The sequence below is a fragment of the Rhinoraja longicauda genome, chromosome 14 (genome assembly GCF_053455715.1).
Source record: "Rhinoraja longicauda isolate Sanriku21f chromosome 14, sRhiLon1.1, whole genome shotgun sequence".
Lineage (NCBI taxonomy): Eukaryota > Metazoa > Chordata > Chondrichthyes > Rajiformes > Arhynchobatidae > Rhinoraja > Rhinoraja longicauda.
In genome coordinates this window covers 15,962,354-15,985,655 of record NC_135966.1, presented here as the reverse complement: position 1 = coordinate 15,985,655, position 23,302 = coordinate 15,962,354, and the positions used below count along the sequence as shown (strand labels likewise).

The 23,302-nt window shown below is 38.5% G+C and overlaps 1 protein-coding gene across 7 annotated transcripts in view; it reads left to right on the top strand.

Moving 5' to 3' along the window:
* The window catches only part of psd2 (pleckstrin and Sec7 domain containing 2), a 105,671-nt gene extending 84,183 nt beyond the window's left edge, over positions 1 to 21,488 (top strand). For all 7 annotated transcript variants that reach the window (XM_078411504.1, XM_078411508.1, XM_078411505.1 and 4 more), the window contains 5 exons: positions 4,031 to 4,101; positions 6,580 to 6,737; positions 9,968 to 10,112; positions 15,485 to 15,628; positions 19,530 to 21,488. In XM_078411504.1, coding sequence (XP_078267630.1) covers positions 4,031 to 4,101; positions 6,580 to 6,737; positions 9,968 to 10,112; positions 15,485 to 15,628; positions 19,530 to 19,745 — 734 coding nt within the window. In that variant the 3' untranslated portion in view covers positions 19,746 to 21,488. The remainder of the gene's footprint in view (positions 1 to 4,030; positions 4,102 to 6,579; positions 6,738 to 9,967; positions 10,113 to 15,484; positions 15,629 to 19,529) is intronic.
* The last annotated feature ends 1,814 nt before the right edge of the window (positions 21,489 to 23,302 follow it).

Below are 23,302 nucleotides of genomic sequence, written 5' to 3'. Positions count from 1 at the left end.
TTGTTTTTACCAGAACAGGGATGTTTAAGTTAGGATTAGTAAGAAATACACAAAATTATGATGTCATTTGTGAAAAATTGCTTCCAACAAAAGCTGGAGCACTGGATTTCAACATGAAATTTATCAGTTTTCTGAAAACGCTAAATATCTGCTGCTTCGTAAAAGGAGCTTCTTGTCCGGTACGAATTTGATGTCTGTGCAGATGATTTTTCTTTTGCTATACAAGCCAGCTGCTGATGTGTGCCATTTTATAATTCTTACGCCCTTGGAGTACACTGACTTTGCCTCTTCACGCCTTTCTCCTGCTGCTGGGTTTTGCTTACAGATGGCCAGCAAATTTTATGACACCATACATACCCTTTTAGAAATTAAAATGGGTTATCTCAAGTTGATCCATCAAAACTTACAAGTCAGTAATGAGTTCCTGCTCTAAAATATGAGATACCTTTGGGACAGTTTTCCAATCTGTCTTGATAGCACAGACATCAGGGATGTACTATCCCACAAATGATATTCATACTTTAGCACAAATTTAGCACACAAATTAGCAATCATACCCTCTTTACTATGGTGTGTTTATCATCTTCACAAATTATTCCTCTGAGAAACATCACTTTCATCATGTCTCATGCTTTATATCCTGCGCATTTGTTCAGTGAGAGTTCCCCTTATTAGCACCAGATGCAACTTTCCTCCGTTACATTTCTGTAAAAATATTCAAAGATTCTTCTCTCAAAGACAAGTTTACTTCCCTTAGCCCTTGATGAGGTTTCACTATTACAGCACAACACATAGCAATATTTTGAAAGAGCTGGAGGCATTTTATTTTCATTAAACTCGTAGTGCATTTAGAGGGAGCTGCTCGACCTGAATGAATAGGTTTGCAACTCCCTCTTCAACTCGTTATAATTCCCATGTGTATATCGATAATATTTTTAAAATACTGATTAAAAATACTGACCTGTTTAATAAATTGTATGCCCTAATTAAAGTGAAGAGATTGATTAAAGATTGAGCTTTATCAAAACGAGTCAATGCTTAAGATTTATCATCCATTTACCCATTGTGCAGAATCCTAGATATGGCTCATGCAGTAACCAGCTAGGATTATTAATATTTAAATATCAACCATCTGTTTAGATAATAATAAGCTACCGAGTGAATGTTAACCTTTTCTCCTCAAAGTCAGAGGTAATTTCATTATAAAGTCATTATTTAACACTTTTTTAACTAATATTTTGAATAATACAACGACTACATTTTAACATGAAAAACATTGAAATACCTGTTATTATCTAATTGGATTAATAGGCTCAAATGTACTGTAAACCTGAATCACAGTAATGGCATAATTATGATGTGCACCATGATTATGGTTCAAATATTCCAGAAAATTTTAGTGTGAACGATTAATGCCACAGAGACTCTTAGCAGAACAGGCATAATAGCTCCACTCCATCAAAATCAGTTGCATATTTATTTAATTAACATTGTTTTGAATATCATTGCCACTTAAGCTATTATTGAATTCTACTGGCTGAATTCAAGAATGATGCAGGAGGGCTCAGAATCAGTCATTTATTTAATTGCTTAGGTTCTCAATAACAAAATAAAACATTAGCATGTCTGCACCTTGATGATATTTGATTTCTGGAATAAGAAATTGCCTCTGAAGAAAGATTAAGCAAACTGAGCTGATGCTCTCTTGAGTTCAGAAGAATGAGACAGATCTCATTAAATCGTATGAAATAATTCTTGCAGGATTTAACAGCGTAGATGTGGAAATTATTCTTCCTCTGGATGGGGTATCTTGACTCAGGGTCACAGTCACAAAATAAAGAAATGGTCCTTCAGGACTGAGATGGGAAGGAAGTTCTGCACACCGAGGGAAATGAATATTTGATGTTCTTTACCCAAAAAGAACTGTGAAGGCTCAGCCACTCAGTTTCCACAAGGAAGGGATCAATAGATGTTTGAATATTGAGTGGATCAAAGAATAAGTAGGCTTTCCTTTTACAAGCGATGATTCCTATATACCAAACATTAGAATAACAGTTGAACACGATTACTGCGCTAAACAATTATTCCTCCTAGAAACTGTGCTAGTTAGAAAAAATGATGTAAGTTATTAAATTTGTAGCTATGCCTTTTTTGTTTTGTCCGTTGCTTCAGTTATGAGCCACGTATTTTGATTGAATTGTTTTGGAAACACATGCAGATGCACAGAAGCAAACTGTGCCAGATATGGGTATTTATATATCATCTGTGATTTCAAATATGTTCTGCAATGCAGTTTCCCATGTAACTGCCAGGAGTCTAACTGTGGTACTAGTTTAACCTACCCACTTGTATTCATGTACTAAATACTGTAGGGCTAGAATATTAGGAATAACTTTGATTTACTTTGAAATCCCACTTTCTGGATGCTCCTTTGCCCATGAACAAGCTACTCCAATCAACTTTAGAAAGTTATTGTCTAAATTGGGAAACATGGCGTCTCAAATGCCCTAAAATACCATCCTATGACATCCCTATTACTGTTGCAGCTGCCTGCAATATCCTGGCATATTTGTTCTTCTAATTCCCGATGACTATTTAGGGGCCTATAGCACACTCCCAACAAGGTGATCTTCCCCTTTTTATTTCTCAGCTTCGGCCATATAGCTTCACTGGTTGAACCATCAGTAATGTCACCCAGCCTATTGCCGCGAGATTCTCCTTATTCAATAAATCAACACCCTCTCCTCTTTTACTCCCACCTCTATCTCACCTGTAGCACCTGTACCCTGGATCATTTGCCTTACCCTTCAGGTGCCGCATTAACATAAATGCAATTCAATCCAACAGACTTTTCCTTGTTCCCTGCCCTGCTCCTGCCTATCCTGTGCTCTGAACTTTCTTTCATTACTTTCCATGCTGACTTTCAGCCTCACACCTGTCTCAGTCCTACATTGGATCCTGCCTCCACCACTGCCCTCACCTCCTCTGCGGCAGTCTAGTTTAAACCCACCCAAGGAGGTCTACCAAACCTGCCTGCCAGGATATTGGTTCTCTTCCAGTTCAGGTGCAACCCATCCCTCCTGTTTAAAGTCATCTCTGTCCCAGGTGAGATCACAATGATCCAAAAATCTGAATCCCTGCACCAACTCCTCAGCCACACATACATCTGTCCCTTTGTCCTATTCCTGTCCTCACTAGCACCTGGTGCTGGGAGTGATCCAGAGATCACTACCATGAACATTCCTGTTTTTTAACCTTTTGTCTCACTCCCAATATTCATTTTGCTGGACCTCAACCCTTTTCCTACCCATATCATTCATGCCAACATGCACAATGACATCCGGTTGCTCACCCTCCATTTGAGAATGTCCGAGACACCAGGATCCTGACACTATGGAGGCAACACACCATTTCTGGAGTTTTGATTGCGACCACAGAATCTCCCCTAACTAATGAGTCTCCTACCACTATGGCTCTGCCTGACGTTACCCTTCTCTGCTGTGCATCATAGCTGGGCTTGGTGCAACAGACATGTCTGCTACTGCTGCTCACTCCCTCACAGGTCACCGCCCACAACCTTATCCAAAAGGGTATACCTGAAGGGGAATGGCCACAGGGGTCACCTGCACTCTCGGCCTACTGCCCAAATCTTGTGGTCACCCATCTATTCTCTTCCTGTACCTTGACCATCTCATGATACAGTAACTCCTATCTATGAAGTTCTCATTTTGCCAGGCGATCCTGAGGTCATCCAGCCGCAGTTTCCCTGACATCCCACATCCTCCTGGAAGAACACTGCACCTTTCTACCTGCCATCTCAAATGCCCTAAAACGAAGAGAAAAAAAAGTACAAGGATCATACACACAAAAAAGCAGACCTTACTTTTTTATCTCCTGTCCCCCCTGATCAATTGCTAAGAATTCATTAATAGCATCTATGAAAGCATCTATAAAATCTAATCAATCATTGAGATTGTTAGCAATGTAACTTGAATAACGTAAGTCTGATGTAAATTTTACTATTCTTTAGCACCTAGAGGAAGAAGAGGATGGAAACATTTTTATGCTGTACTGAAAGGAACCATTCTCTACTTGCAAAAGGTAATGTAAGAAAATCATAATAAAATTACAAAGCTATAGGTCACTAGCAAGCAGAAATTCCATATATTGTTATTTGTTGCTTTGTTAAAGTTGAATTTACTCAGTTTCTATTTATTAACACTAATAAAGCCTTTGCAAATTTAGAATAAATGGCACCAGCACAATGATCAAGGGGTTTTAGACAAACGTGGATAATGATGTTACCAAAGGAAAATACTAAACATAGCACAAAAAGTAAGGAAATTTGTGTTTGGTAGATTATTTCTTTGTTGTAACAATGCTTCTTGGCAATAAATCTTATACCGTTGGAAAGCCTGTTTATTTCCCTTTTAAATGGTGCCACAGGGGGTATGGGGAGAAGGCAGGAACGGGGTACTGATTGATAGTGATCAGCCATGATCGCATTGAATGGCGGTGCTGGCTCGAAGGGCTGAATGGCCTACTCCTGCACCTATTGTCTATTGTCTATTGTAAGGAACATGCATTTGTGGGATGAGCAGCAGAGCTGAGTATATGGGTTGCGCCCATGAAAAATTTGCCAAATATTCTCTGCCAATGCCAAACAGCATATTCTGCCATTGACTCTTGTTCGGTGTTGTTTGGTGGATTGGATGATTGAAGTCTGAAGAAACAAGACATATTGGCAATTTAACAATTTATTCATTTAATAAACAGGAGCCACAGTAGCGTGTGGAAGAACCATACACAGCCATAACAGCCTGGCACCTCCTCCTCATGCTGGTCACCAGCCTGGTCACACACTGTTGTGGGATGGCATCCCATTCTTGTCAGCACCTGGGGGTACCAGAAGCTCAAAACAAGAGTCAATAGCAACAGCAGAATAAGCTGTTTGGCATTGGCAGAGAAGATTTGGCAAATTTTTCATGGGCGCAACCCATATACTCAGCTCTGCTGCTCATCCCACAAATGCATGTTCCTTACAAATGTGGCACCATTTAAAAGGGAAATAAACAGGCTTTCCAACGGTATAAGATTTATTGCCAAGAAGCATTGTTACAACAAAGAAATAATCTACCAAACACAAATTTCCTTACTTTTTGTGCTATGTTTATGTATACCAGAAATCTAAGATAAAGCAAAATGCTGGAAATGCTCATTGTCTGAATTTTTCAAGCTTATTTTGTCCACCAAGCTATCATTTTTATTGTAGAAAGATGAGGCACTGTTCTTCAAGCTCACATTTGGATTCAATGGAATAGTGTAGGAGACTGTGGACAGAGAGATCCTTGTCTAACAAAAACATAACATTATCATTTATAATTAACCTAGGCCTAGTATAGGAAGAATTATAGATTTATAAAATCCTTTGCATGAAGATGTCCAAGTTGTCATCGTTGAGAAGTATGTGGTTCAAACACAGGCAAAAGTATGTAGTGTATGGGTATCTTGCTCATCAGCGGCGAGCTGGGCTGAAGGATCTGTTTCAAAGCTGTGTGACTCTGTGACATCTCTAACACTGTGACATCTCAACTCAGATTAGTTGCTTCATGTAAATGACCATCGGGTAGCGCCGCAATGGCTGCCTCGCCAACAGTCTGTCTCGTCCTTTACTTTCTTTGTTGTTTTAGTATGTGTTAAATATATGTTTTAGTGTTCCTTAGCTTTGTTTTATGGGGGGTGGGGGTTGGGGGAATTTTTTTAAATCTCTTACCTCGACGGAGATGTAATTTTTTTCCGTATCGTATCTCCGTCCGCACTGCGGCCTAACATCGAGGAGCTGGCGGCCACTTGCTGGGGACGGACTTCGGGAGCTCCAACCGCAGGAGCTTCGACCGCCCTGACGCGGAGGCTTGGATCGCCGACTGCGAGAGCTTCGATCGCCCTGACTGCGGATGGTTCAACTGTCCCGACCGCGGGAGAATAAAGAGTGAAGAAGATTAGACTTTATTGCCTTCCATCACTGTGAGGAATGTGGGGAATCCACTGTGGTGGATGTTTATGTTAACTTTTATGTAGTTGTGTGTCTTATTGCTTTTTTAAATATGACTATGGTAAATCAAGTTTCACTGTACCTTAATTGGTACACATGAAAATAAAATATCTTTGAACCTTTGATGTATTGGAAAGATTACTGGGGTACATGAATTGAGACAAGAGCGTAGTGGAGCATTCTGTATCTGGAATGATCTGCTGGAGAAAGCTATAGATGCAGATACAATTATGACTTTTAAAAGACATTTGGACAGATATCTGGATAGGAAGGATTTAGAGGGTTAGGGGCCAGATGCAGGCAAGTGGGACTAGCCCAATGTGCCAACTTGGTCGGCACGGAAAAGTGGGCCGAAAGGCCTGTTTCTTTGTTGTACAGCTCTATGATTATGAAGAAAAATTAGGTAATAATACTTTAAACCACGTGGTGGACAAGATTATCTTCATACTATGCAAGCCATTTTCTTTTCATTACCTGTAATGAACTGTCAAAATATTAAACATAATTGTTCTACTTGTCTCTCATAGGATGAATACAAGCTAGACAGGGATTTATCTGAAGTGGATCTGAAAAACGCTATTCGCATACACCATGCATTAGCAACAAGGGCCATTGATTACAGCAAACGGCCTAATGTTCTTAAACTGAAGACAGCAGACTGGAGAGTCTTTCTTTTCCAAGCACCGTAAGAATATTGCACATGCCCGTTTTCAGCATTTGTGATGTAATTATACCAATTAATATTCTGTGATGTTAATTTTCTGCCCTGTCTGAATTTTCTACCTATATTTTGCACATTTTTCCAAGTCTTATATTTTAAGTTTCCTATTAATTATCTAGCACCATATAACTTGTGTTTAAAATGAAATATTCTGTCATAACAATGGAACATAAAATTTGTCCAGTTATGATCAAAATCTATTAGTTTTTAAAACATTCAACTTAAATCAATCAACCAAGCACATGTAAATGTTATTTATTGATACAATTTATTTCCAAAAAATAATAATTTTTAATTATCCTACAAATTTCACAGTTATATTTCCTTTTCAGGTTTTTTTTGTGATTGCATAATTTGCTGTGTCCACTGTTTCTATATTGCTGCCTGTCCTCAGTAGAGAATGTGGCCAAAGTATATAAGTTTTAAAAGCAAACTTTAAAATAATTAGCTCCATTCAAACATAGGACATTTTTTGCCAAGAATGTATCGCTGTGATTTCAAAAGCGATTTCAAATATGTTCTCTGGTACAGTAAACCTTCATTTTAATAGACTTCTTTATAAGAGGGTTCGGTTATAGCGGACAGAATATCCCACGCCACCCCGACTTACATCACCTCCCCGGCCGCTTACAGCTCCAGCTTTCGATGTCACACCCAGCTTGCAAGATGCACAAGTGAATCCTTCTTCACCCACTGCATGGTCTGGTTAATGTGGCTGTTGTTGCGGCTCACATTGTAGCCCTTGGGGACAGCACTTTCTTCATTCCGCTGCCACCTACAGGGTGCGCTTGGACACCTTGGAGCTCCTCTCCTCTCACCAAATGCCACTTTTTCCTGGTGGCTATTACTTTGTCCACTTCCCGCTCCAACACTACCTCCTTCTCCCTCGGAGTCGCCAACAAACTCCACCTTGGAAGATGTCGGTGACTGCGGGGGAGAAGGAAGAGGAGGCGGCGGTGGCAGAAGTGGCAGCTGGTGAGAAGGGAGGGAGCCAATGGTCACCGAATGTGTTTTGTCATTGGCAGTGGCCTGAAGAAAGAGCTGATGTCCAGGGGTTAGAACGTGAGCCTTAACAACAGCCGAGTCAACTGGACCATGCGGTGGCTGGTGAAAAGGGGCTCGCTGGTGCAGACCAGTAGCATCGGAGCCCAGTTTTAAGATGAATCGACAGAAAGAAACTTGACCTCAGCGCCGCCTTTGACATCATAAATCACTCCATTCTCCTCACCCGACTTGAAACCTCCTTTAACATCACCGGCACAGCCCTATCCTGGATCAAATCTTTCCTCTCCGACAGGCACCAGTTCATCTCCATTAACAACTGTAAATCCCCCACCGCTCCCCTCCCCCAAGGTGTCCCCCAAGGCTCAGTCCTTGGCCCCCTCCTCTTCATCCTCTACCTGTTCCCCCTTGGTCAATTAAACCGCCGTCATGGTCTCAACTTCCACTGCTTCGCCGATGATATCCAGCTCCTCATCTCCACCAAGTCAATCTCCCCCACCACACACTCTACACTGACAAACTGCATCTCTGAAATAAAATCTTGGCTTCAATCAAATTTCCTCAAACTCAACTGCAACAAATCCGAAATCATCATCATTGGTCCAAAAACGCTCACCAAATCCACCCACAACTTCATCCTCAATATTGATGGTCTCCCAGTATCCACCTCCCCTCACATCCGGAATCTTGGAATCATCTTTGATCAAACCCTCTCCTTCGACAAACACATCAAACACATCACCAAGACAGCCTTCTTCCACCTCAAAAACATCGCCCGTCTCCGTCCATCCCTCTCCTCCACAGCTGCAGAAACCCTCATCCACGCCTTCATCACCTCCCGTCTGGACTACTGCAACAGCCTCCTCTATGGCTCACCCTCAAAAATCATCAGTAAACTTCAATACATTCAAAACTCCGCTGCTCGTCTACTCACCCACTCCCCGATCCGTGACCATATCACCCCCGTCCTTTACAAGCTCCACTGGCTCCCCATCCCCCAGAGAATCCAGTACAAAATCCTCCTCATGACCTACAAAGCCCTCCATAACCTGGCCCCATCCTACCTGACTGACCTCCTCCACAGACACACTCCCACCTGCACCCTCCGCTCTGCTGCTGCCAACCTCCTGTCCCCCCCCATCCGGACCAAACTCAGATCCTGGGGGGACAGGGCTTTCTCCATCGCTGCTCCCACCCTCTGGAACTCACTACCCCAAACCGTCAGAGACTCCTCCTCACTCACCACATTCAAAACATCACTGAAGTCTCACCTGTTCAGCACTGCCTTCAACCACTGACCGTCACCTCACCTTCTGTCTCCTTTTTCTGTTCGTTTACTTATTTATCTATTTATTTTCTTCTCTATGTTCTAGTAATCCCTGTAAAGCGTCTTTGAGTGTTTGAAAAGCGCTATATAAATGTAATGCATTATTATTATTATTATTAAAGTGCTGCAGTAACTTAGCAGACTGTACCAGTCAGAAGAAAAGTCCCAACATCACCCATCCATGTTCTCCAGAGTTCTCCAGAGATGCTGCCAGTTACTCCTACTGAGTTACTCCAGCACTTTGTGTCCTTTTGTATATTAACAATCATGCGCAGTTCTTTGTTTCAACTACATACAATGATAATACCTTATTCTGTTATAGCCGACAATTCGGCAATAATGGACACCATTGCTGTTACATCAAGGGAATTTTGTATTTAATTTTTGAAATAATTTTTAAATAAGCAGCATGATACATTTTAAAGTATTTGATGTTCAAATTATGATATGCTCCATTTTTCTTTTCAGAGTTTGCGATCAAAGAGAAAGAATATGCAATAATTACATTATTTATGCTTTTCTCCTCGAAAAGAAAATCTCAAAAAAATCATTGTTATATCTACAATATATCGATTTGCTTTGTATTTTACATGCTCACAATAATCTTGACATCAATGATTGTCACGAGTCTGCTAATACCTCTTTTTGGACTCCTTTTCAGAACCCCATCTGTTACATTTCTTTCTCTGAATACTTGGGAGAAATGTTGTGTTCTTTCATCATGTAAAATAGGTTAGAATATATTTGTGTCCTTTCTTGACCATACTGCACCATCAATCTGTCGCAATTAAACAGTGACCATTGCAAATGTGGTTGCTCGGAGAAAAAAAAGTAATACTTTTATTTCTTTATCAATATCTAACAGAAGTGAAGAGGAAATGAGCTCATGGATACTGAGAATAAATCTGGTAACTGCTATTTTCTCAGCCCCCTCGTTTCCAGCTGCTATCGGGTCGCTGAAGAAATTTAGCCGACCTCTTCTCCCTTCATCTAGTACTAAACTTTCTCAGGTGATGTATAAAAAATTATGCAATTTTAAAATTATCCTCTGAAGTATAAAATGATGCCTGTATCCTTAATGACCTTTAGTTCGGGATCGTGTTAGACTGATACAATGCCACAAATTAAAATATGCAGAGAAATGTCTGAGTTTGTAAACATTCGTCACGAACTTCTGGTTTGCTTTTATTCCATCAAAATGCTGCCAGTTCCAAAGTAATGCAAGAAATAAGTTTCAATCAAAATATTTTACATACATAATGGTGTGAAACCAAAGTCGTAAATCGGTTAATCCAATCTAATATAATTAATCAAATCCGATCAATCGTAAATCGATTAATTTTGGTAATTTATTGCAAGTTGTTTATTTATAACCCATAAATTGTTCATGTAATTTGCCGTAACTCTAAATTAGATAGAAGTAAATCATTTGTATATTGCATAAGATGTGTTTTATCATTCATGTAATTAGTAAGATCAACGAGTGATTTAAGTAAAGTTTAAGGAGAAATAGTAGAAATGGTACAGATAAATTTTCAGTTATTTGTAGAGCCTGGGATTAAGATATGCAGCAAAACACATCTTCATATTTGACACTTTGAATCTTTCTTCCACAAGTAGCGACTAATTCTTAATCCAAGTGGGATATATTATTCTTAACCAAAAAGAGAGTAAAGGAAGATATCTGGAGTTCGATCAACAATGATCTCAATGAATAATGGGAAAAATATACAAGGGACAAAATAAGCCATCACTGTTCCTACATTCTTATGGAGATAGTCTAAACATAAAGCAATTGAATACATCAACTGAAACCACTTTTCTTATCCATCATCTGACATGGTTATAGAAAGATAAATGTTTTGATTTGCTGTTAACAGTGACAGAAGAATAATGTTTATAAATTGGATCTCAGTCTTCATTGGTGTGCTAAACACATGCTATGTATCGCATATGCTCCATTGTATCCCCTGCAAAAGAAAATATGAAATGGTCTAAAAAAAAATTGAAACACAGAATGCTGGTGGCTTACACCCAGCATTGTGAAAAAATAAAAAATGTGTGTAGTGGGTAAACTAATCGTTGGAAATGGCATCAGAAGAAAATTTGAATGACAGGGTTATTGTTTAATTAAAAAGGCAGGCACTAGTCAGAGACAGCCATCGTGACTGTGTCAAGGGCAGATTTTATCCAAGTAATCTGAATTTGAGGAGGTGACAAAGGGTATTGATGAGCGCTGTGCAGTAGATATGGCTCAACACATGCCTTGGGGAGATTAGTCAAAACATTAAAGCCCTTGGGATTCAGAGAAAGTTGGCAAATTGGATCCAAAAATTAGCTTGGCAATAGGAGACACAGGCTGATGGCGAGGAGACACAAGGAACTGCAGATGCTGGAACTGTGAGTAAAACACAAAGTGAGGGTCAGGCAGCATCTGTGGAGGGAATGGACAGACAATGTCTCTGATTGGGAATCTATCTTATGCTCCAATAAAACATTTAAATTAACATTCCGTAGCTGGAGGTCTGCATGCTATTCTGGTCACTACTCGATAGGAACAATGTGATAATATGAATGAATAAGTTTATTGGCCAAGAATGTGCCTTGGTGCAGAGGAGATTCACCAGGAGGTTGCCTTGGATGGACCCTTTAAATTATGAGGAGCAATGGCTGCTTTCCCTGAGTGGAGGAGATTAAGAGAACACACGATTGAGGTATATGAAGTTGTGAGGGGTGTAGATAAAATTTATGGCAGGAGTGTTTCTCCATTCTCCAAGATGAAATTAACTGAGCATGGATTTAGAGTGATGGGTAAGAGATTTAGAGGGGGATCAGAGGGACTTATTTCACCCAAGGAATGGAGAGTATCTTGAATGCACTGCCCAAAGTGAACAGTGAAAACAGAGTCACTGACAGCATTGAAGGGATGTCTAGACAGTTCTTGAATTGCTTACATATTGAAGCCTATGAATCAAGTGGTGGAAGATGGTGGATGGGTGCCGACTGGTTGGCATGGATATGATGGGTGGAATGGCCTTTGTCCACGCTGCATGTCTCTCTGATCTTAAAGAAATTCTTTCATGATAGCTGCGGAGCAACTTTCATGAACAAACAACATTGTCAGAAAACACAGGGAAGTTGGGTTTGGATATTTGGTGCAAGGGAACATTCCCATGTGATTAGTTACTTTGAAGCTATCCTGTGTGTGGCCTGAAACCGCTGCAGGATGTGGAAATGATCAGAACTCGCAGCATGCAGCTCTAACATGAGTTATCTGAAAATACTACCATCATTGATGAAGCACCCAGCGATCTTCCACAATCTTGTGCATTGCAAACTGGTAGATACTGCATGCAAGGCATTACTACCAAAAAGGAAACCCTTTCATTGCCAATTTCAGCGTAATGTACTTCTGTTCTGTTGGTGGGTTCAGCGAGTGTTTTATGTTGCACCTAAAAGTTCAAATTCTTGTAAATAAGGGGAATGTACAGTATGCATGTTTTGATGTTATTAGGTGCTGACTAGTGCCAGTAAAATGTCAGGCACACTAAAATTAATTGCCATTGAAAGTGCTTGGGACAATTGCCTAATGCATGGAATTTTACCCAGATAATAACTCTATCACTATCCAACTTCAGTTAAATTGCTTTTATGCAGTTTTTGCACTTGTGGAACTGACAGTAATTGAACTCATTTCAAGACCTGAATGCATGTTGGGATAAGGGATCAAAGTTAACAGTGTGGGTGATCATATAAATTGAATATTTCAATTCTATCTCCAAGAGAGCCTTGGGAGCTTTTTTTTCCTCAAAAACAGACCAGAATCTAAAATATAGCAATATAAATTGAGATGTCTCTGTATGATTGCACACTCAATTTGCAGTGATCCTCACGGTGCATTTTCCTGGGAAAGCTATTCTCTGGACTATCAGGAAGTCACATTTAAATTAATAGTAATAGTTTTGCTTTAGGAAAGTTTTTTGGGCATGTTTTTATATGCTTGCGATCATAACATGCATGGCCTACATAGCCACAAGAAGAACTACTAAACAAAATAGGAGCTTCAAACAAACCTCAAAAATTGAGTACTAACCTTTCTACAGATATTAGTGCAAGGCTTGGCTTACTCCTCCTATTACAAACGAGGCAAGAGATTTTAAATGTTACACTACAAATTGGAACACGCATAATGTTGGCAACTGCTTTAGAACAGTACTGAGAAGTGTTGTTAGACACAAAATGCTGGAGTAACTCAGCGGGACAGGCAGCATCTCTGGAGAGAAAGAATGGGTGCCTTTTCGAGTCGAGACCCTTCTTCAGACTGAGAAATGTTGCACTGATTGTCTTCTTTCAGATGAGAAGTTACACAGTCCTGTACTGTGATATCAAACAAATCATGGTAGTATTTGGAGAATAGCAGGGCTATAGTCCATAATGCAATGGTTACTATTTACCTCTGAACCAACATAGAGAAAAATAAAATTTGTTGGTATCTCATTGATATTTTCTCAAGTCTTCCTCTGTGCAGCGTAGCTGTTGTGTTTCCCTACAATAATGCCCACACTTAAAAAAATAATCCAAAGAAATCTGCATTTTACAATTTTTCATCTGGAAAACAGCCAAAGTGATGCAGCTCTCGAGACAGAATTAATAATTCAATTTTCATGTAATTGTCTGCAACTGCTGAAGCAGGATTCTGAATGCAAGTACACTTATCTTTTAAAGGAGGAGAGAAAACGGGGAATTATAGACCAGTTACCCTGACATCGGTGGTGGGGAAAATGCTAGAGTCAATTATTAAAGAAGTAATAACGGCACATTTGGATAGCAGTAAAAGGATTGATCCAAGTCCTTGTTATTGAGGGAGTGCAGCGTAGGTTCAAGGGGCTAATCCCCGGGATGGCGGGACTGTCATATGAGGAAAGATTGGAAAGACTGGGCTTGTATTCACTGGAATTTAGAAGGATGAGAGGGGATCTTATAGAAACATATAAAATTATAAAAGGCTGGACAAGCTAGATGCAGGAAAAATGTTCCCAATGTTGGGGGGGGGGGGGTTTCAGAACCAGGGGCCACAGTCCAAGAATAAAGGGGAGGCCGTTTAAGACTGAGATGAGAAAATACTTTTTCACGCAGAGTTGTGAATTTGTGGAATTCGCTGCCACAGAAGGCAGTGGAGGCCAATTCACTGGATGTATTTAAAAGATAGTTAGATAGAGCTCTTGGGGCTAGCGGAATTATGGGTCATGGGGAGAAGGCAGGCATGGGGTACTGATTGTGGATGATCAGCCATGATCACAATGAATGGCGGTGCTGGCTTGAAGGGCCGAATGGCCTCCTCTTGCACTTATTTTCTATGTTTCTATGATTTTGATGAATCCCTGCATTCTCACCTCCTGTACAGCTATATTTTATTAAACATAATTTCACCACAACAAAGTACTATTACTAAAAAGAAGACACAACATGCTGGAGTAACTCAGCAGGTCAGTCAGCATTTCTGGAGAACAAGGATAAGTGATGTTTCGGGGAGGGACTCTTCTTCAAACTGATTATTTTACTATTACTTTAGTTTGAAATATAAACATTTTCCTATCGGTAGTTCATCTATTCCATGCGCAAACTTTGGTTTCGACACCATGTAAATATTTGATCTGACATTTTAAAAGCCAAAGCAAATGAGTGTAAATGTAACATGCCATTGTGAATGGAATTAAGAATTTGGCATATGTGATTTGTATATGTTTTATAAATTTTTATTTTTATTCTCTGTCTCTCTCTGTCTCTCTGTCTGTCTCTGTCTGTCTCTCTGTCTCTCTCTGGTCTCTCTCTGGTCTCTCTCTGTCCCTCTCTCTGTCTGAGTGTATCTCTGTCCCTCTCTCTGTCTGAGTGTATCTCTGTCCCTCTCTCTGTCTGAGTGTGTCTCTGTCTCTCTCCCAGTCTGAGTGTATCTCTGTCCCTCTCTCTGTCTGAGTGTATCTCTGTCCCTCTCTCTGTCTGAGTGTATCTCTGTCTCTCTCTCTGTCTGAGTGTATCTCTGTCCCTCTCTCTGTCTGAGTGTGTCTCTGTCCCTCTCCCAGTCTGAGTGTGTCTCTGTCTCCGTGTCTGTTTCTCAGTAAATTACTGTATCTGTTGTATGTGCTTTGATGTCATTCATTACAATACTGTGGTTACCATATCGAGTGATTTTTGTGTATTTTAAATGACAAAAGTGACTTAAATGTTGGTCGTCTGTAAAAACAAAACCTGTTTAATACATAGGATGCAGAATTCGTAAATCAAATAAACCCAACAATTTTTGAAAATACTAGTCACTTCTGTATTTTAGACTTGTGTTCAATTACAAAAAAATATTTTCTAATATGTAATGTGTGATAAATAGGAAGAGCAGCTGAGGTCACATGAGACCAAATGGAGTCAGGTTGCAACTGAATTAGCAGAACACAGTGCTCAACCTCCTGCGAAGAATGTCAAATCTAAAGAAGCAGAGGAATACCGACTGAAAGAACATTATTTAATATTTGAGGTGAGAATGCATCTTGAAGTGCAAGAATCCATGTAGAATATGTGGTGTTAGTCCATAGAACATCAAAATTTATCCTGTGAAGTTACAAAATAGAAATGGCAGTTAGACTCTATTTATTTGGCATTCCAGACTATTCATGTTGCACCATTGAAAACCTTCAGCCTGGGTTACCTGGCATGGCAACCGAAAGTTTTCCCGAGAAAGGCCATCTTTGCCAATTTAATTATTGTTGCCAATTTTTATATGCAAAATGTTGAAGGACAAGACAAGTTATGATGTAAATTGCTGGAAGAGATAGATTTTTGGTTTCCAGTTATGGCATCCTTGTAATGAGTTTACAAGGAATGTATTTCTGATGTTGCCTGAAATTGAATTCAGACTAATTCTACGATTAAGAAAAAGAGCATATCTTGAAGATCAAGGGGTAAAAAATTGTCTTCAGCTGATTGCATTAAATGAACACTAGAACATCAGCTATCTTTTGTAATCCCTTCCCAAAAGTTAGTTCCCATAGAACAAATGATTTCTATTGCCCTCCGTGCTTTTCGTGCAGCCACATGGTTCTGTGCCGAAGGCCTGACTACCACAGTCATTCCATTAGCCATCATGGGCAGCCTGCAACAATCAGGCTTCAGGTGGCAGTTCCAACTCAAGTCTGTTCTGATGACCTCTTGCTCTTTTGATCTGTTTTTGCATTGCGTTCATAATCTAAAATATTTTAAAACAGTTCAGACAAAATGTACTTAAAATATTTATAAATGTAATTATATTTGCACAACTGTACTACCTGATGCTAATTTTAATTAAACACAAAATAAAATAAAGAATATTGGCAATAAGATTCAAATGAATAAAATGGAGCTTCTTACTCCAGCAGTCAACTCTAGCACAAAGCTGATGGGATCAGATGTTTTTACTCTTCCTTTGGACTCTGCATCGAGCCCAGTGGTGGGGTGGCATTTGAAAACCAGTTTGTTTCTGACTTTGGTATTGCAGTGTGCAGGTCCAAATGCAAAGAAGGTTGGCCTACAAATAAAACATTGACAATATTTCCCTGTGATATTACCAGTCAGAGATGAGCATGCTTTGGTCTAATTTAGTGGAGATGGAGGATGGTTGCAATCACTGACTAATACTGACATCCAGTCAGTATTGGCAGCCAATGAGAAATTCACTCCCTGATTTGTCAGTTGTTTGAGCTGTAGTCAAAGAAATGAAAAACTTGCATTCTCTGTTTTTCACTGCTTAAATTTCATTGATGGAAAATCACATTTACAGACACACAATTTCCCATCTAATATTTATTGTGAGTAATTGATTTACAATGAGCAACCAATTAGGAGCTAAACCCTTGCACAACAAACGGTTCACATTGTATAAATTATGGAACCACTTTCTAGGTATAAAAACACCAATAGTGAGTAACCTTATTGCTACAAAATACCTAGATTTAAAGATAATTGTCTCTTCAAACTAATAGCAGTTTGTACCACAATATCTTATTGTCAGGTTTGAATTAATGGTTCCATTCTCTTCATACCATTATGCAAACATTTAAGTAAAGATACAATTTCTGTGACAGAATAACTACATGTTAAAATTCTGTCCTATTGTTACTTGAAGCCATTTGCACATTTGAACAAATTTATGGACTTTAAACCAGTTTTTTATTTCCTCAATACATTGACAATCTTTGTGCAGAGCACTTTATTGATCAAAACCAGAACTTTCTGGTGGTGAATGTGTTTCAGTGATGGGATTTAGACATTAGTTTAATGATGGCATGTAATTCATGAGTTTCACGCCTTGGTTGTCTACCAGCAATGTGCTTTTTCGCAAAGACAGAGTTTCACTGGTGAAAGTAGCCATAAAGAGTCAGATTGTACTCACAATTAACCAATAGTTCAGTGGAGAAGTGGCAGCTAGCAGCAGTGCACATCTTAGTGTACTCAGACTTGCACAATGTACTGCAGAGTTACAGTACACTGGAGGTCAGATACAGGCACAACTGAACTTTTAATCGGACCCTGAATACACTGTTGGGTGTTCCATAACATGCTGAGCTAAGGAATTACATGCACACCATTGCTGCATATCCAACATAATCTATTCATTCAAATGTGGCCACTGAACCTTAATAAGATACTTTATGTAAGTTTTATTTATTTATTTTTCTTCCACTGTTTATTTATGATTTTGATTTATGAAATGGAGAATAATGTATTTTAAATAAATGTTATTTTTTAAAGTAAAGCAGATCTTTGACAACTGTGGATATTGCCTCCTGTGTATTACACTCTAAAGTTCCTGCTTTCTCCTCTACTTTCTTGTGCTCCACTTGCTTCTTGGTTCTTTAAATAGCCCTCATCTATAACCACCAACTTGCAATGAAATCTGGTCCAGTGGTTAAATCTTTTTCTTAAGTTTTATTGTCAGAAAACAGAACCATATGAAGTTAGAAATTGACACCCAACCACCAATCAGTAAATGGCTGTGTATTAATGAATAAGCTATTTATATAAAGTTGTTAAAGGAATCTTACAGGCTATTAATCCAACAAAGCATTGGTTGAAATTATCATCTGGTTTTATGATGTCATCGAAGGTCTGTTCTCCAGCCATGGCTAATGCCACTTGCATTTTGGTTAGCTATACAACTGAGACTTCAAGGCATTGGGAGCTGCACGGAGGCAAAAGATTAATGCAACTGTAAGGCAATGCAGTGGGGGGGATGGAGTGGGTGAGTTAGCGGCAGCCTGTCGGCACACAGCACCCCCCCCCCCCCCCATTGGCCGCCACTCCCGTCACTCTGGCGGGTCTTGCCCCCCGGTGGTCATCATGGGTCCCCCTCCCTCATTGGTCGTCACTCGGGCGGGTCCCATTGTGATGTCATACGCTGATCATGGCAAGCATTGGTAATTTTTAAACTTTAAAATCTCTCTAATTTTAAAAATATAAGACCTATTTGAATGAAATGTGTTAAAAACTCCCCAGGACAATGGTGAGTAAGGTGGTCCTAAAATTGTCGCACTATCGCGTACCGTTTGTTTGTAGATGAAAACCGCACGAAGAAAGAACCACACAAAGAAACAATGGAACAAACATTCGGAACAAACAAGATGAGAGTTTTAGTAATATAATATAATTATATATATATATATGGTGATCACAGACTGGCTTGTGGAAATAGGAGCAATGATAGGGGAAGAGGACGAGAGTGAGTGGGAGAAGATTGGTGTTATATGCAGAAAAATGAGGCATGGAGCAGATCTATGCAAATGATAGGGAATAATCAGTAGACCATAAGGACTTAGAAAATTGTATGAAGGCAAACACTGCAAAAGGAAAGATTAAATAAAAACTTACCTGAAGAAAAATCTTTATACTCCATCATAGGTAATTAGGGTTTGGTCATTTAATTAAAGCAGGAGCAAGCCTCAACCCTGCATCAAGATTCTTTTCAGAGGATAGTGCAAGCACCTTTCACAGTCAGCATGTACTATAGAACATGTCTGGCAAGAATATGTTGTACACCATCTTGTATATGAGCTTCATTCACATGTATCTGTACAAGTGCATGCCAGGAAGTACACTGCGTTTGTGTAATGAACCCAATTATTTTTTTCACAATCAGATTTTTGATAGGATAGGTGCAACTTTATGCATAACACCATAAAGTTGCGCCATGCAGATGACGAAAATCCAAAATAGGAACAGACAATGTTGGTAATACTCAGCAGGCCAGGCTGAATTTTCTGTTTTAGTTACAGTTAGTTTGAGATAATAGATATTTGTTTTTCACTTTAAAAAAATGGTTAAGAAATAATCAGAATCATTTTCTATTGTTTAGCAGTATGTCCTCTGTGTTAAACTTACTCTTGAATTGTAATTTTCTTCTGCAGAAAAATCGATATGAAGGGTATATTAACCTACTGAAGGCAAAACTAAAGGTAGGAACTGATGATCTGGAAAAAATCGAGGCTGTTATTTTCAACATTGAAAATGATGAAAGTTCCTTGAGGAAGACTCAGTCTAGTCCTTCTTTAAACCAAGGACATCTTTCTCTGAATGGCAAAATGGAAAAGGACATTATAGAACAGAAAAGATATCTCAAGTAAGGATCCATGCCGTTACATGGAATTACACATCTACAAAATTGTATGGAATAAGCTCATGATCACATCTTTGATAGTTCAGAACTGTACAGGGCATATTTTTTAAAATTCTGTTGAGTTTTTGAAGATCTTCCATATCCAGTATCTTTTGTTCTCACACCCCTTAAAATCTGTACTCGTTGTTCCCCTAGATAAATAACATTCCCTTCCTTCAAACTAGTTTTGGATTTTATTAAATCTGTCAGAATAAATACAAGTAGGCCCTTGTAAAGGTTTCATTGGTTATCCAGCCCTGCTAATCTATTTTCTCATTGTTGCACCATGTATTTGTTTTTATTCAGCTGTATATTTCTTCAAAAACTATTATCACTGTTTTTATCGATCATTTAGATATGTTTTGAGCAGAAATACTTTTCCACAAAATTTCAATTCATTTTTTATTTCAATGGAACAAAATTTTCTAAGTAGATTACAAAGCCCTACTGTTAATATGTGCATATTTAGCACAAGCAACCAAGACACATTTCTATCTTAGTTTGCAGCCTGGTGCTTAATTATATTGGGCTATTTCATTGGCTTGTATATTTGAACAAGGAAAGATACCAAATACTGAGGTAACGCAGCGAGTCAGGCAGCATCTCTTGGGAACATGGATAGGTGATGTTTCGGGTTGTGGCCCTTCTACAGAGTCTGAAGCGACCAGGTCTATGTTTTCCAGGGATGCTGCCTGACTCACTGAGTTACTTTGGTAAACCAGCATCTATGTTTCTACATTTTGTATGTTTGAACATTGGTCTCCACTTGTGGCTGCTTTCGAAAGATTCCCTTCATTTTTTTAATGCTTGATATTTTGTAAAAAAATACATTTATTTCAGCGAGACATTCAATTGGTAACAGACATTTTTAGCGTTATTTTCAGCCACGATAAAAATGCTTTGCTTTATAGGGCTTCAAGATTTTTTTATGTTTTTGGAGAAATCAGGCTAATAGACATTAATTTCTAAAATGTTGTTTATAAATAATCACTTTGTATAATATAATTACATGGTTAAATAAAGTTAAGTTTGTAAAATGCCTGCATTATGGTTAACCTTACACATGAACACATAGTAGTATGCATGCAGGGAATCATCTATTAGTGTCAATGGAGAAAGGAAAGCCTGACGTTTTATATTATTGTTGCAATTTGTTAATTTAAATCTCTAATATTTCATATTTAATTTTGCAAATTGGCTCGTTTACTTCTTCAAAGAACAACAAGATTTAATTTTATCTTTAATAATTGTCAAATATTGTACAGAAACAAAGTTGCATACACAGTACCATTTTCCGTAAGTGTGATGTGAACAATGTTAAATGGAGTTTTCAATAATTAAGTACATTTTTCCATTTCTCATAAGGAGATAGTTTGCTTGGATTTTGTTTAGAGTATTAAAACAATTGTATGAAGAAATGGATTCTGATTCTTTTTAAGAATACTACCTGATATATAGCATCAATGGGAATATTATATCTGTAATGGTGCTTCTTCTATCAATCAATTTCTTTATGTGCAATACAACGTGTGTTATGGTGATATCAAGCAAATCTGTGCCAGTATTTTTACGATGTTAATATGGAAATTATAGCTTTTGCTGTTTTATGACCCTTATTATAATGTTATATTAATATTTGTTACAACATACAAAACACTAAAATAAGTTTTGTTATAAACAGTACACAAAAGAAAATAAAGACAGTGATATGTAGCCAAAAAAAATGAATCTGTTTTTTCTTTCATTTTGAGAAATGCTAAACAGACCGATTAAGTAAGTTGCAGATTAAGTTGTTATTTGCATCTGATCTGGTTCTAATTGCAGTAATCTTTACACCAACTGTATCTTTTCATTCAGATTAATTACAAATATCCTCTGCAGGCAGTAACGTTTGTTCTTTGACAAGATCAAAATAAAATACCAGCCTTACTTTCACAAAGTATTACCTCTGCTCTCTCAGTAACAAGTCTGCAGTTTCACTAAATAAAATACAGAATCTAAAGCACCCTAAATTATTCGATTGTGAGAAAACATATTTTTAAGCCTGTGACCATGTAATTAATGGTGTAGTGGGGATCACAAAGTAAATACATATTTCTGATGGTGCTGGAACTGTAAATAATGCTGGCTGCACTTTAGAACTGACATTTGTAAAAGGTCCTTTTATTCATGTTGACCGGAAAATAAGAAAAGATCCTAATTTAGTACATTTTGAACATGCCATTTACCGTTTGCAGCAAAGCTATTATTTTGCATTATTTGCTAATATTTTCAATGTATAGCTATTTTCATAAATCTACCGTGTTTACCTTAATATTTTGCATGCGTTGAACACTGGTAGCATCTGGATCTTGCTTTGATACTTCATTCATCAACTATGTTAAATATGGATTATTAAGCTAATGTGTAGTAGGTACTTGCTATTTTGAATTACAGTAAATAGAAAACACACTTGGCTAAATTTAATTCCCAAAATTCACCTCAGATTTCACTAACTGCTCCCAAATGTACAATATACCCAGTAGATGTTCTCTAAATATGCCTAGCTCAAAATGAATAGATTTTCAAAAAATATGCAAATAGTAGATTTAATAATAGATGTAAGAATAGTTTCCATATTCCTAACTCTCAGGTATAGGTCAAGGAAGGTGACCTGGCAAAACCGATGGCTGTTGTCCATTGCAAAAAATGGTATATAGTTTTTGTTTAAATATTGGTCATCACAGAAGGGATGAAAATCATTCCACGAGAATTCTGGCCAACTTCTTTTCCCTCTCAGCTCCATCCCTGCGTTCAGTAAATTAAACTCCATTATAGCAAAGGCAGAACAGGCACTGCTTGTATCCACTGGGTTCTATTGCAGATGTCCACCTGCAACCTCGGCTATGGTTTGTGTTTCAATTTCCTGAGCCCCGTCTCCTGAACAAGATGGAAACCTCAGATGCCCCGGTGTGGAAGTTGTCATCTCAAGAACAGATACGGTGGGGACAGAGAAACTGAGAGAAAGGGATGGTTCCTTACAAGAGACAGGATGGGAGGAGATGGAGTCTCTGATTTTAACCAGCAACCATCTTTGGTGTCTCTTTCTATGGCTGATATTGATTATAATATCCAAAGCTGTGAAGTAACAAAGTTCTATATTCCTGGGTAAACCATAGGGCACTTCTAGGTTTTGGTGCATCAGTAAATGTGCACTGTGAAATGATTTTTATTTTTTTGTCTGCCACTCGTTGCCTATCTGAGCCAGTGTTAAATAGTGGAATGTGTACCTGTAAGGGTAATGCATTCACACTGACATGACCATCCTCAGTAAATGCTTGTGAGCATCTGAGAATTCTTGACTATCTTTCTATCCGCTTTCTCCTAAAACATAATTAGTGGAGGCAGAAAGGCAAGACCAATTGCTCTTTTTTAAGCTTCATAAATTAATGTAGAAAAGCAAAATATTTGTAAATCTTATTTGAAACAATACTTGTCCTAGCTGTCCTAAGCAATAGTTGGCATTTTAATTCTCTTTCTATGATT